The sequence below is a fragment of the Talpa europaea genome (genome assembly GCF_964194135.1).
Source record: "Talpa europaea genome assembly, chromosome: 16".
In the NCBI taxonomy this organism is placed as follows: Eukaryota; Metazoa; Chordata; class Mammalia; order Eulipotyphla; family Talpidae; genus Talpa; species Talpa europaea.
The window spans coordinates 39,938,756-39,953,228 of record NC_140084.1 but is presented as its reverse complement, the minus strand read 5'-3'; the positions used below and the strand labels follow the sequence as shown (position 1 = coordinate 39,953,228).

The 14,473-nt window shown below is 55.8% G+C and overlaps 3 protein-coding genes across 4 annotated transcripts; 2 read left to right on the top strand and 1 right to left on the bottom strand.

Annotated features, from left to right (window-relative positions):
* Nucleotides 1-2,087: 2,087 nt before the first annotated feature.
* ALKBH6 (alkB homolog 6) lies at nucleotides 2,088-6,292 on the top strand (the record flags this gene model as incomplete). Of its 2 annotated transcripts, XM_084256744.1 has the most annotated exons (7): nucleotides 2,094-2,162; nucleotides 2,468-2,536; nucleotides 3,195-3,254; nucleotides 4,027-4,087; nucleotides 4,455-4,606; nucleotides 4,821-4,937; nucleotides 5,996-6,292. In XM_084256744.1, 7 exons carry the CDS (start codon nucleotides 2,094-2,096, stop codon nucleotides 6,257-6,259), a joined length of 792 nt encoding a protein of 263 aa, XP_084112870.1. In that variant the 3' UTR covers nucleotides 6,260-6,292. The 2 variants fall into 2 exon arrangements, with proteins under 2 accessions (XP_084112871.1, XP_084112870.1); XM_084256745.1 differs by lacking the exon at nucleotides 3,195-3,254 and having other exon boundaries at nucleotides 2,088-2,162.
* Nucleotides 6,293-6,704: 412 nt separating this feature from the next.
* Nucleotides 6,705-10,745, top strand: SYNE4 (spectrin repeat containing nuclear envelope family member 4; the record flags this gene model as incomplete). Its single annotated transcript, XM_084256673.1, has 8 exons — nucleotides 6,705-6,943; nucleotides 7,086-7,236; nucleotides 7,695-7,838; nucleotides 8,053-8,247; nucleotides 8,321-8,569; nucleotides 9,361-9,432; nucleotides 10,158-10,216; nucleotides 10,568-10,745. The coding sequence occupies exons 1-8, from the start codon at nucleotides 6,822-6,824 to the stop codon at nucleotides 10,743-10,745; spliced, it is 1,170 nt and encodes a 389-aa protein (XP_084112799.1). The 5' UTR covers nucleotides 6,705-6,821.
* Nucleotides 10,746-12,270: 1,525 nt separating this feature from the next.
* On the bottom strand, nucleotides 12,271-12,618 carry SDHAF1 (succinate dehydrogenase complex assembly factor 1; the record flags this gene model as incomplete). The annotated part of the gene is made up of 1 exon (XM_084256893.1): nucleotides 12,271-12,618. One exon carries the CDS (start codon nucleotides 12,616-12,618, stop codon nucleotides 12,271-12,273), a length of 348 nt encoding a protein of 115 aa, XP_084113019.1.
* Between the last annotated feature and the right edge of the window lie 1,855 nt (nucleotides 12,619-14,473).

Here is a 14,473-nt window from a genome sequence, read left to right as displayed (position 1 = left end):
GTCACCCCCAAGTTATAGACACCAAAACAGTCCTGGAAGTGCTAATTACAGGACCCCCAAGTCTTCCTGCCCTCTGCACCCTCAAGAAACCCCCAGTGCCTTGTATGAAGCCCACCCCACATGGCCCAAAGCCCCTGTGCTGGCCAGGCTCCCAGAAAATTCTCTATTTTTTAAGTAATGACTTCCCCCTTGGGGGGACCCCAAATTTGGAGGCCCCATTCTGACACCCCGGGGATCCTAAGCCCCAGAGTAAATATCCCTACTCCCCTATGCACCCAAGCCCTGTAACCCTTAGAAAACCCCAAGGCCCTAACTCCCAGGACCCCCAAATTGTGGATTTGGGGGAAATCCCCAGGGAATCCTAAATTTAAAAAGCCTATCCCAAGCCCCCCAGGAAACCCCAATTCTGGAGGTCCTTGTGCCGGGGATGGAGGAGAGAGCAACCAGGATGTGCATCCCAGGCTACCAGGACACCTCAAGTGCTATTCGTAGGCACCAGGAGACCTCAAACAGGAATTCTCATCCCTGGAACCCGGAGGACTTCGATATCAAGTCCATGGATCTCAAGACATTAAAATTCTAGAGCCCCAGCCCCAAGGGAACCCCAAGTCCTACAGCCTCCATCTTTAATACATAAAGGGCCTCAAGGCCTTGAGGGGATCCCAAATCCTGGAGCCCTCATTTCAATCTACGTTCTGGTCACAGGTTCAAAACACCAAATCTGAGTAACTGGCCCCAGAGGACCTCACAAGCACCAGGGCCAGGCCAACAGCCTGAGGGAGACCCTGAAGACCCAGGGAGGTCCAGGGCGGACCTGGGGCCCTGACCGCCAAGGACAGCTCACGACTGCCCCTTCACTGCATGTCCCCTCAGCATGACCCCTGCCCCGCGTCAATAAAGATGTTTCTATGGCTTCTCTGCGTCGGGTCAGTGTCTGGGAGTTAGCGCCCCGTTTCTGTACCCTGGCTGGGGGAGGCTAGGATTGGGGAGGCTGGGAGGGGATCCTTCCTTCCATCTCGCTTCTGTGCGGCGCGGGCATAGGACGGCAGAATCTGGGGGCGTCCTGACGGTCGCGCGTTTTTCCTCCCGGGGCCCCCCGGCGCAGCGTGGAAGGCTCGCGTTCTGGAGCTCTGATTGGTTTCTGCGGGACGAAGCCCCGCCTCTGAAGGGCCACCAGTGGCTCAGAGACCAGGAGGTGCAGCCTATCAGCGAGCGAGAGCGAAGGGGCGGAGGAACACTGGGCGAGAGCGCCGATTGGGTGGAAGGCGGGCCCTCGAGGCCTTTAAGAGTTCCCATTGGTCTGATGCGTCTTGCGTCAGGAATGTGAGGCGGAAGTGGCTGGGAAGAGGATGGGGGTGTTAAATTTGGGGACTCTGCCGGACGGTCAGTTTTGGGGGTAGCGGAGGCCGGGCTTGGAGGTCCGAGCGGGCTGAGAAAGGCTATTCGGGAAAGCTCAGATTGGGATCCGAGAAGCGTCAGAGTGGGGGCGGCATCTGAGGGACTAGGGGAGGCAAGATTTGAGGGGACTCAGATTCAGGGCGAAACATCCAGGGGTCCTGCAGTGACGGGCCGCGCGGGAGGGCAACTCTGAGAGGGCCCAGAGTAGGGGACGGTCCGATAAGACTGAGTGGACGTGTGAGGACGCTCAGATGGGGCATCTGACAGGGCTTGAGTCGGGAGGGGGTCACACGGACCCGAGGTTCCTACTCCTGATTGCCGCCCTGAAGTAGTTAGGATGAGGTCTCGAACTAAGGTGTTTCGGGGGTTCTGGATGTAGTCCCGGGGCTGCTCAATTTCTTGAGAAAGGCCCCCTGTAGGGACAGAGGATGTCTCCATGAGGGGATTGAGAGGACACATTAATGTAGTTAGGCCCTTGTTGGATGAGTTTGGGGGACTGTTCGGGTATTCCTTGTGACTCGGCAGGCTCACTGGGTGACTTTTGAGATGCTGAGTCTCAGGTTGTAGAAACCAAGCGAGTTTCACTAGAGGGCTGAGGTGGGCCCCAGGCCCATAATAGAGCAAAAAGCTGGGTGAGAGTTAAGGGTGAAAAGCCTGATGACTTCAGTGTCTCCCCTCCCCACAGGACTGGGTGCATGGAGTTGGTGTCGATGGAGGATCAGCATGCCAGGGTCCCAGCCCTGGAACCATTCCTGGTGGAGCAGGTTGTCAGGGTGGGGCTTGCCAAGGGTGAAGGTGGGGACTAGAGGCGGGACATAGTGTGGGAATAGGTGGGCTGACGCCTGTGCTTGTGGGTCAGGAGTGCCCACTCCCTCTAAATTTATTCTGTCCCTCAGGATCTAGCCCCACTCATCCCCACGTCCAAAATGGTCCTTGATCCCTCAATTAGGCTTGGCCTCTTTAGGGACATCCTGAGCTTCACTCCTAGAGAAAGGGGCTGCTCAGCGATGACAAGGCTTCTGTGTAGGTCAAAGGGCCACATCTTCAGGGGGGGGTCTCTCTCTTGTAGGCACCACCTGTAATCTACTATGTCCCTGACTTCATCTCCAAAGAAGAGGAGGAATATTTACTTCGACAGGTGACCCCAAAACCCTTCTGGCCTGTTTTCCTTCTCTTTCCAGATCCTTCTCCATACTCCAGCTCCTGTGTGAGAGCCCCCAAGGCTGGCAGGACAGAGAGTGCCATGCTTCACCATCTCCCACCCATTCTATTCCTACAGGACCTGCTGGACCTATCAGATAGACCATTTTCTAGGAGGTTTAGAGGAAAACAAATTGATTCTTAGATTGGCGCTACTTACCATGGAGCTGAGGATCCCTGTGCTTATTTATGCATACAAGAACTGGGGTGTAGGCCAGAAGTGTGGGGGGTGAGAGGATTCACCAGAGACAGAGTGAGGAGCAGAACAGGCGGATCTACTGAAATACGCTGCTGAGGGGAGGAGCGGGTGATATGGGAGAGGTCTGCTATGCCATGTGGTAACTCCCTGGCCAGGGTTCGAACTTGTGCTTCAGTCAGTGGCTGCCAACAGCTTCATAGTACTGAGACTTAACCCCTGCTCCACCAGGGAGACCCACCAGTCCTGCTATCTTAAGAAAAGGAGGCTAGAGGCATAGGTGAGATAGCCCAGTTCAAGCCCTTGCGACTTGGGGAATGAAGAATTTTGTGTTCAGTTTCTGTGCTGAGATAAGCAAGACATCCAAGTATTAGAGTAGCCTCTTCCTGTGTGGAGATATCCCAGCATGGGCCCAGAGTCTTGGAGACAAGGTTACCAAGTACAGACCACCTGTGCTGAACTAGCCCATCTGCATCTTATTCCTAAATTTGGGGGAAAGAAGAATTTACACAACTTAGAATCCTGTGTTGGGGTAGCCCTTTGCAGCCCCGGAGCCTTTGTTTCAGAGCACACATCTTCCTAGTGGATCCTGCTTGTCCAGGCTAGTTTGAATCTCAAGAATAAGTGAGCCATATAATACACACTCTGTGTTAAGATAGCCCATTCCAGTCCCTTTGGTTCTGAGGACTGGGAATTTTATATATTTCACCTGAAATAGCTGAGTCCAGCCCCATAACCACAAAGTGGTGAGATTATTGAATAGGGTGTAGACTTGGACTTCTTGGAGATTTCCTATTCTAGACCTTTCTGATCTTGGCAGTGGGGAATTTTCAAAGTGCTGTCTTCCTTATGCAGAGATAGTTCAGTTTAGCACACCTTCTCCAGAGTTTCAGAACTCAGACTGTGCTGAGGTAAGATCATTCAGGAATTAAGAAATTGCAGAGTTTGCTGGGCAAAAAGACTTAGCCCAGCTTTGAGCTCTTAGATTCAGACCACAGTTGTGTAGTCCTGGTTCCTTTCCTTGATCCTCTTAGAAACAGACAGGCTTTGGGGCCAGCAACAGAGAACAGGGCAAAAGCCAAAATCCTGGGGACATACTATCCGAGAGAACAATTGCTCAGACACTGTTGTGACCCATTTTCACCCCAGGGAAAGACCCCTTAAGCTGTCCCAGGTAAAAGCATCAGAGAGGGTGGTCCTGAAAAAGGAGTGACCCCTTCCTACCTTCTCAGGTCTTTAATGCCCCGAAGCCAAAGTGGACCCAGCTTTCTGGGAGGAAGTTACAGAACTGGGGTAAGTGTCCTGGCTGGGGGCATGGGTGATTTGGGGATATGGGCTGGGACAGGTGGCTCAGGTTGGATTGTCACAGTATATTGGAGGGGTTTTGAGGATTCAAGGGGTTCTAAGGGCCAGGAAGATTCTGAAGGATAAGCGGAGGTCCTGAGGAGTTGCGGATATCCTGATGATTTGTGGGTGTCTTGAAAGGTCCAGGGGTTTGGAGAAGTCAGGAAACTTTTGGAGGGTTGAGTGGTGGTCCTCAAAGGATAAGGGGTTGCTGAGGGGTCAGAGTGCTACCAACCTGTGGGATAGCCCTAATGGGGACTCCACATGCCAGGGCTGCTTGGCCAGGTGCCCTCAGGACTCCATTGCCCTCCTCTAGGTGGGCTTCCCCATCCCCGGGGGATGGTTCCTGAGCGGCTGCCCCTGTGGCTCCAGCGCTACGTGGACAAAGTGTCTGACCTCAGCCTTTTTGGGGGTCTCCCAGCCAACCACGTCCTTGTGAACCAGTATCTGCCTGGGGAGGGCATCATGGTAACCATGCCCCCTCACCCCGATCCCTGACCTCTGATCCACCATGGGGCTGGGCTGGCTGTCATGTTGACCCACCTCCACTCTCATTAAGCAGCCACATATGCCAGTTGGGCCTTCACTTCCCTGTCCCCAGCTGGGGAGGCCCCCTTTCATCCCAGGGCTGGGGGCTGTGGACAGGACTCTGCCCTGTCCAGCTCTGGTGCCCATTCTCCAGCCCCACGAGGACGGACCCCTGTACTACCCGACTGTCAGCACCATCAGCCTGGGCTCACACACTGTGCTGGATTTCTACAAGCCGCGGCAGCCAAAAGATGATGACCCTACAGAGCAGGTGGGCCCCGAGCTACTGGGAGTTTGCTGGCATCCCTCATCCTCCAAGAGGTCCCAATCCCATCCGCCTGTAGCTACCTGATACCCTCCCAGACACCTTCCTCTGTCCCCTCATATCTTCCCAGATACCTGTCTGCTCACAAGGCACACTAGAACCCATAATGTCCACAGACACCCCAATACCTCCTCCTCCAATACACCCCCCAGGTTCAGAGTGCTCAACATCCCAAGTCCATATACCCCAGGCTGGAATCCCCAGTCCTCCAACAGACCCCCATATTCTCTGGTGGATTAACATTTTTCACTGGTGGATGTCCCTGACAGCTTTCCAGTCACCCTGGTTTTCTCTGCCCACTGCACAGGGCACCCCAGTGCTGACCACCCTGCCATTCCAGTAATATGATCTGCCATTCAGGACACCCCTGGTTCTCCTTAGCACCTCAACATATAACTGGCTGCTCTTGGACCACCTGACTCCTCCCTCTGAGGGTGGTTCCTGACAGCTTCCCCAACCCCTTTCTCTGGGTGATGCATTGGGTGTCAGAATCACCCCAGTGTTCACAGAGACACCCCTAGGCACCTTGACCTGGCTGTTCCTTAGGGCTTCCCTTTTTAGTCCTGGATGGGCTGATACCCCACTCCTCCGCTACTGTGTAGTGTCCACAAATATCCTGACATCCGCAGAGGCCCGAACTATCTGCTCATCTGCCTCTACTGTCCCCCAGCGGATACGGCTTCAGCCTGCTCTGCCCAGCTCCCTGGAACCACTGCTCCTTTGGTGCCAGGCCCAGCCCCTTGAGTTCCCTTGGTTGCCCCATCTGCAGCCTAGTTCCAATCCCCTCCCCAGTGACTGTTACCCCAGCCCCACCCCATCCTTTCCCTCAATCCTCGACTTGGGACCCATGGGGTTTTTGCTCCATCCCTGAGGTCATGCTTCACCCTCAGCATTCACCGCAGGGATTTGCTGACCCTTGCCCCTAGACTCCCAAAACCTGCAGACCTCTCCTTTACCCCCACCCCAACTGCTGGGGACCTTCTGACCATCAACCCACCCTGCAGCCTCGGCTGCCACCCAGGCCGGCCACCTCGCTGCTGCTGGAACCGCGCAGCCTCCTGGTGCTCCGTGGCAGCGCCTACACCAGCCTCCTCCATGGCATCGCAGCCTCCAGTGTAGACGAGCTGGACACCACCTCCCTGCCCCCCAATGCAGCCGCCTGCCCGTCGGCCCAGCCTGGAGCCCGCCTGGTGCGGGGTACCCGCGTCTCACTGACCATCCGCCGGGTACCCCGAGTACTGCGCACTGGCCTCCTGCTCAGCAAGTGACGCCAGGCCCCAGGATCCACTGGGATTCCCGGGCTCTCCTCTAACTGTGACCCTGGAACCTTGGAATCCTGGGGCAGAGGCGGCTCCCCTGGATTATTTATTTTCCCAGTAACTGTGGGAAGCCCAATAAAAGGCCTCATTCCAAATAAACCAACAAAAATCTTTCTTTGGTGTTGGAGTTTTGGGGTGGGAGGGCAGATGCTAGGGTTCCTAAGGCGTCAACCAGGGGTCAGATCAGTGGGCCCTGCATCACAGAGTGGGGCAGAATTCAGGGCTCCTGAGGGGGTGGGATTAGCTCTAGGGCATCCCCATGCCTTTAGGTGGGGGTGGGCTGAGTTTGGGAGGTTGAGCTACTGGTACCCCAGGGAGGAAGGAGTTAAATGGTGCCTCAGTCACCTGAGCAAGGCATCAAATTACCTAGGTCAGGTTTCACTGGGAAGGAGGTGGAGCTGAGTCTGCCCTGGGTTCTGACTGTGGGGCCTGCTTGAATCAGTGGTTCCCCAGATAGAAAAAGGGCTCTTCCTCGGGATTTTCATTGATCTCTGGTCCCGAGCCCCCAGCTATGGCCCTGTCCCCACCATGGGACCCTAGATCAGAGACTCTCAACCATCCCCCTGGAGCCCCTAGGGAATTGGACATTGCTAGGGGCTCCATCTGTCCGGCATCTGGAGAGGAAAGAATCAGGTAGGGGTTGGGCCTTTTGAGATTTGGGTCTCTAAAGGGTGGGGGAGTCCTTTGAGGGTACTGTGGCTATGATCACCTGGGGCTGTGGGGTCAGGTAAGGTGAATAATGAGCATCCTCCTGTCGCTACCCCATGCCTTCTAGGCCAGAACAGACCCAGGAGCGGGGGCCGGACTTCTTGGACCCTCTAGAGCATTTCCAGGCTAGGCCGAGGGGCACTGAGCCTGCTGCTGGCACCCCCAGATTGCCGACACCCTCTTCCCAAGAGGACCCAGTTGGGGGCAAACATCTGGAGGTGAGCTGTTATAACTCAGGCCCCAGGTTCCAGCCCCCTCCTTGCTGTACCTCAGAATCTGGCCTCCACAGGTGGCATGAGGTGATGATTCTGGAACAGTGTTGGGCATCTGAGGAGGGAGGGGCACACTAGAAAATTCATTACCAATCATAGAGATATTTCAGTATTTTACCAAGCGAAAAAGAATCATCTCTTCACTGGCCTTGGTGCAACCCCATCCCCTGCTCCCAAGCCCCACATGTCCATGATTCTAGGAGCTTCGAAAGCCTGAAAACTTTGAACTAGAAGTCCCTAGGCTGGTCCCTCTGGGAAGGACTCCAGGTGGGAGCTGTCCTGGTACAGACTCTGCTGCAGAGAAGCATCCAGAAGGCAGGGGCCTGCAGAAGGGTGGCACCCGAGAAAGGGGGCAACATCTTGGTTCACCCACTGGCCCTGACTCAGCCCCCTGTTTTCCCCAGCACCCCATCTCTGGCAGGGAGGTACTGGAGGCTGAACAGGACAGCCTGCACCTCTGCCTTTTGAGAATGGGCCTCCGGCTGCAGGACCTAGAGCAAGGCCTGGGGCCCTGGGCACCGGCCCAGAGCAGGATGGTCCAGCTGCAGGTGGGCAGTGGGAAGCCAAAGTGTGGGAGGGTGGAGGAGTGGGTGCTGGCTTCCTGGTGTGGGAAATTGGTTAACTCCATGTTCTAGGTATCTGGGAAAGAAATGGGGGAGGTTTTAACTTCTGTGTGTGTGTGTGTGTGTGTGTGTGTGTGTGTGTGTGTGTGTGTGTGTGTGTGTGTGTGTGTGTGTGTGATGTTCAACCATGTGTCCACAGGCCCTACGGGCAGACCTGCATGGGGCAGCTGAGCGCATAGATGCACTGCTGGCATTTGGTGAGGGGCTGGCACAGCGGACTGAGCCTCAGGCCCGGGCATCACTGGAGCAGGTCCTGAAGGCCCTTGGCGCCCACCGAGACAGGATCTTCTGGCGGCTGTGGCGACTCCAGGCCCAGCTGGTCAGCTACAACCTGGTAGGGCCCACTCCGGCGGTCCCTGGCCCAGGAGCCAGTCCCCTGACCCCCATGACCTCTGTCCTCTGGCCAGGTCTTCGAGGAGGCCAACACACTGGACCAGGACTTGGAGGCTGAGGGGGACTCGGACGGGCCAGGGCCTGGTGGGGCCTGGGGGCCTTGGCCACCCAGTAGCCACCCCACTCCTGCGGAGTTGGAGTGGGACCCAGCGGGGGACGTTGGGGGCCTCAGGCCTTCAGGGCGAAAGGCAGCCTGGACAACAGGAGCTCCCTGTGAGCTGTGTGGCCACAGGGGCCCCCAGGGCAAGGGTCAAGGCCTTGAGGTGAGAACAGATGGGGACCTCCCTCCCCCAGGTACCTATGGGTGCTTCTCTGTGCCTCCTTTCAAGCAGGGCCCTTCCCTTTCAAGGAGTTCCTGGTGGCTCTGTGTCTCCCTCTGTCTCTCAGTATCTCTTTCCCTCCGTGTCTCTGTTTTCTTTCCTCCTTCCACTTGTCTCTTTTGGTCTCCATGTCTTCCTCTAGCTCACTGTGCACCCCTCTCATCTGTCTGAATTTGCATTTCTTTTCACTCCCCCACCTCACTCAGCCGGCTCCTGCCATACTAGCCTCCTGGCTTTGCTTTTCTGACATCCCTGATGCACGTCTTCAGGCCCCCAGATGCGCGCCCGGCTCCCCTTCATTCATCTAGTCCCTCCTCAGGTGTCATCTCTCCAGAGAGGCCGGCGCTCGCCTCCAAACATTGTCACTCCTTGTCCTCTTGCTTTATTTCCTAACCTCACCTTATCTTGACATTATACACTTCTTTATTAATTTCTGGTCTCTCTCTCCCTTCTGCTGAAATATAAGCTCTGAGGGGGGCAGACTTTGCTTGTTTCCACCCCCACTGTGTCCCCAGCTCCCAGAGCAGTGCCCGGCATGTAACAGACACTCATTAAATATTTGTTTTTTCGATGAATGAATAATGTCTCTCCTCTCTTGGTTTCCTTGGCTCTGCCCCTTTCTTCAGCTCTCCCAGAATCTCATCTCTATGAAACCCCCTATCTCAGCCCCTCCACAACCTCGTGCCTCTTTGTCACTGATTCTCCAAGGACCCTGAACCTCTCTCTTCCCACAGGACACGCCCGTGTCAGGCCTTAGCCATCGGAAACACTTAGCACGTCAGCACTCCCTGGCCCGAAAGACTCAGGTGAGCTGGTTCTCAGCCAGGTGTATCACTTGGGAATCTTGGTGGCAAGTGACAGAAACCCAATCCAAATTACACAAAAAAGGGGGTACTGTATTTTCATGGAACTGCAAAGTCCATATACTGCTGAATTCAGACCCTCAAATGCCATCTGGTCCCTTCCCCCCCCTTGAACTGTCCTTCCCCCAGATGGCTTCCTACTCAGCAAAATGGCTGCCCCAGCAACTATTCATTCATGTCCCACTGGTTTTGCTCATCCCCGGGGAATGAAAGTACCTCTCACCTATTGGCAGCAGCTGAAGCTCGAGGGCTGCTCCACCTTCCCTAGCTTGGGTCACGGCCTATGCCCTTAATAAGCCACAGCCACAGCGGTCAAGCTGATGACTGCTCTGATGGGCCACATCTAGGCCACATGCCCATTCCCGGATGTGAAAATGTGGGATCAGCTGCACGTGAACCTGAAGGCTGGAGAGGGGTGGGGTGGCTGCACATGACAGCCACCCTACCCCAAATCTAGCCAGTGTTTCCAGGGAAAGGAAGTTTGGACAGAGTGTAGACACAAAGACATTCACTGTCCTTGGTGATATTCTGAGTCTATACAGGGTCTGGGGATCAAGGAGGTGCCAGGAAAGGGAGAAATAAGCCTACCCCATAGGTCTGTAGAGGTAAGGGACAGTCTAACTAAGGGTCACTCATTCATTCTGCTGTGGGCTGCTGTCTACCCCTAGGCCAAGAAGAGGCAAGCCTCTCCCAGTCTCCAGGATGTGATGCTGGAGGTGGACCCTGGGTGAGCCACATGGAGGAGGGCCTGAGGGTGTGGGGTGAGGGCAGCCCACCATAAATATTTTTAAAATTTAATTATTCTTTTAAATTTATTTTTGCATAGAGGAACTGGGGTATAGGCCAGAGGTGCGGGGCTCACCAGAGACAGAGTAGGGAGCAGGACAGGCAGATCTACTGAAATACACTGCTGAGGGGAGCCGCGGGTGAGACAGGAGAGGTCTGCTGCATCATATGTGTGTCAGCTCCCTGGCCAGGGATTGAACTCTGGCTGTAGTGGTGGTAGCATTGAGATTTAACCTCTAGGCTACCAGGGAGGCCCAGCCCACCATGTATTTAACCGCATTTCCCTTTGCAGAGCCTCCACTCCTGCATCCAGGCAGTCCCTGACCTTCTTCCTCATGCTCCTTCTCTTTCTTCTGGTGGGTGCCACACTGCTGCTGCCCTCATCAGGGGACCTCTGCTGCTCTCCTACCCAATTGGCCAGGACACCTTACCTGGTGCTCAGCTATGTCAATGGTCCCCCCCCAATCTGAGTACACAGCCCCACCATACATAATAAATGGTCGCTGTCAAAGGATGTGTCTTATAGTCCATTTGGGCGACTCTAACAAAGCAACATAAATGACTTCAAAACATAAGGAATTTGTTTCTCACAGTTTTGGAGACTGAAAGTCCAAGATTTGGTATCTGATGAGAGCCCGCCTCCTGCTGTATAAACGGCTATCTTCTTTCTGTGTCCTCGGGTAGAAAGGGCAGGGAGTTATTTGGGGTCTCTTTTATAGGGGCACTAATCCCTTCCATGAGTGCTCCCCTTCCTAAAGGCCCACCTTCTAATGCTACCACATTGAGAGTTAGGATTTCAACATTCAATTTTGAGGGAACACAGAACGTTCAGTCTGGCAGGGTGTGTGGACACCCAGTGCCCCAGCACTTGGAAATGAGGGGGGCCTGATGTGTTTGGCAGCTCCCTCTTGTCAGCCTTGAGCACAGATCGTGGAACTGGGTCAGCCCATCTTGGGCTGGGTGTCCCCAGACCCCAAGACAGAAATCCAACACGGGTGGTGAGTCCAGGCAGTGACAGGAGAGTGGGGAAGTGAGTCACAGTTGGAGCTGGCTGCTGCTGAAGTGCCACTCCCGAGAACCTCAGCTTCACCATTTCCTCTCCTGCCTCAAGACCATCTTGTGAGGAGTCAATAAGGAGGTTTCTTTAAGGTAAGGCTAGGTGGGCTCCCTCATGGAACCACCCAGGTGAGAACTGCGCGGCTTCAGCCAATCTGCCTGCCTAGAAGGTTCCAGGTCCTTACATCCAAACTCTGCCAGGGGGTCGGTCCACTCAGGGCATGTGTGTGGGGTGGGGTGGAGAGAGATCTGGGCTAGGGAGGCATCTTCAAAACCTCCAAACACACAAAATCTTTAAGATCACCAACAGGGAAGGAAGCACACTCCCATTTTTATTCCCTTTGTATAACAGTCCTGAGGAGGAAGAGCACAGGAGTCAGAGGTCCCCCTCAGAACCATCAAATAGAGGTCTTACTCCCTTCCTCGCAGGTCCAAATTTTCACAATGAATGGGGGAGGAAGGTTTTTCAAAGAGGAATTCCGGGTTTCTCACAGACCATCAGTAAAAAGTGTGATCAAAGTCCTCAGCAAAAACTGCTCTTCTCAGAGTTAAATACTGGAAGGGTGTCTCAAGGAGCCGGGGGTGGGTATGTTCTCCGTGATCAAGAGAAGGGAGTCCCAGTTACGAGGGGGAGGGCTCCCGTGTTCCCCATGTCTCCGGGCAAGTAAGCAGCTCTCAGCGTGACATATTCCATCCCACGGAGACCCAGACATCCCCAAGCCCATGGGGAAGCCAACCAGCTATCATACACTAGGTCAGGTTGGGTTTCTCGCCATCCATCAACGGTGTCTCCAGGACCCCAGGTCTCCAGAGGGCTCTCCGATGCCCCCAATGCGTCGAGCTGCTTTCTCAAGACCTCTCACCGTCCATCCCGGGTGCCCTCACATAATCTGAGGGTCCCAGCACCCCCCAGCATCATCGGATGAACTCTTCCACGAGTCACCTTCTATTGGACGGGTTTTCCGGAGCTCCCGGGCCGTCCAGTGCGCCCCTCCGACGCTTATCGTCGTCAGGCGAGGTCCCCATGCCGCGGGGGTCCTCCGTCGGGTCTCGCAGGCGGACGAAGGCGCCCAAGGCGGTGGCGTGGCTGGAGCGCAGCAGCTGGAGCTGGCGGCGCCCGCGGCGGTACAGGTACTCGATGCGCAGCACGTCGGAGCGCGGCAGGCTGGCGTTCTGCCGGAACTCGGCCCGCACCCGCGCCTCGGCGCCCGGCTTCCCGCGTCCGGCGCGCAGCAGCTCGCGGTACAAGCTCAGAACTTGCCTCTGCAGTCGGCTGGGCCGGCTCATGACTGCAGGGGGGCCGCGGGCGCCCGCCCCGAACGCCCACCCGCCCCGCCGGGCAGCGCCGCAGAAGAAGCTGGCGCTGGAGGCAACAGGCACTTCCGGCCGGCGCGCATCCCAGCCTCCGCCTCCCGGCGCTGACGCGCCCCATTGGCTGGCGCCACCGTTACGTCACAGCATTGCGACAGGGGGCGGAGCTTCTGACCCGCTAGCCCGTCCCACCGACAATCTGTGTCCTTGACCCGGCAGCGGCGCTGGACACCTGGGGGCGCGGGGGGTGGGGGGGGCGGGGGGCTAGACGCTCGGACTGATAGGCTTAGGGACACGCGCTTTTGAGTCGTGAGGGAGGTTGGACTGCCTCGCAGGTCCGGGAGCCGGGAGAGAGAAGACAGGCGCCAGCACATTTGTGTCATCTGTTCTTTATTACACCGTCGGGGAGCACCGGGCGTCCCCACCGCCGGCGCAGAGGGGCGTCGGGACCCCAGTTCTGGGGACACGCAGGGGGACGGGTCACGCGGTGGTATTAGGTCATCGCCGGCGGGACGAGTTTCTCCGTGCTGTGGGGAGACAAGCCCGTCAAAGGATGCCCGTGTAGCCGGGTGTTGGCCACGCGCCCTCTGCCCAGGGGGCCGCCCCGCGGCGGCGAGGGAGGGGCCTCACCAGCTGTTGAAGCCCTGAGTCCGGCAGGCCTGGAACAGGTCGAGTAGGCTGGCACCCGGGAGTCCCCCCGGGAGTCTGAGGTCGTCGGCCGAGACGCCGTTGTAGTCTCCGCAAGCTGCCCGGAGGCGTCCTTGTAGGGTGGGGGAGGCCCGCAAGGCTACGGCCCCCTCCGGCCCCACCAGCATTCGGAGCGTGGGGGTCCGCTCGATGATAACCCCGGAGCCCTCCTTCCAGCGCGCCACCACGCCCCCGCACACCCGGGCCGGGAGCTGCGCTGGGCGACGGTTCACCTGCGGAGAGCAAAGGCAGGGCTGGCGGCGGGAGTCTGGAACCTCAGAACCCCTGTGTCTGTGGAAGTGCATATACTGGTCTTTGCCAGAGGAATAAGGTCTAGGAGTGGCTTTAAAACCCTTCAGCAGGGCCTCCCCGGTGGCGCAGCGGTTGAGCGCTGGGTTGCGAAGCTGCCCGTAGCCTCTGCGGCGCCAGTTCGATCCCCGGCTGCTCTCTGGAGGAGGGTCCCACATGGCGCGGACCTCTCCTGCCGCCCACTGCTCCCCTCAGCAATGTGCTTCGGTCCCTCTGCCTGCTCTGCTCCCCGCTCTGGCTCTCACCCTCCCGCGCTTCAGACTGTACCCAGTGCATGTATAAACAAAAACCAAACAAATAAAATAAATAAATAAAACATGCCTAAAAAAAAAAAATAATAAAATAAAACCCTTCAGCAGGGACAAAACAAAAAGAGTGGGAGGAAAAGATAAACTCAAGAATGGCAAAATACTTGTAACTGTAATGAAGTTTCATAACACGCTTCTTTCTTCTTAATAAACTTGGGCTCTTTAGACAAAAAGCGCCTATGAAACGTGTCACATCTCTCTCACCTGTGTCTTTATAATTGGATAACTTACCTGACCCCTTACCAAACTCTGTGCCAACCACTGTTCTAAGTTAATTAGGCCATAAGATAATATATGACATAGTAGAATAATACAATATGCAAAATAATACAATGCAACTGGTATTCTAATAGGTTGTCACCTACTTTATATTTCATGTAACATTTATTTTAAAACAGTATTTATCACTGATTGAACGCCTAGCCTTCTAAATGATAGTTGCTATTTAATCCTCACCAACATTCTGTCAAGATAGATCTACAGTACTATTTGCCTTTTGCCTCTTACTGATAAGAAAACTGAGGCCC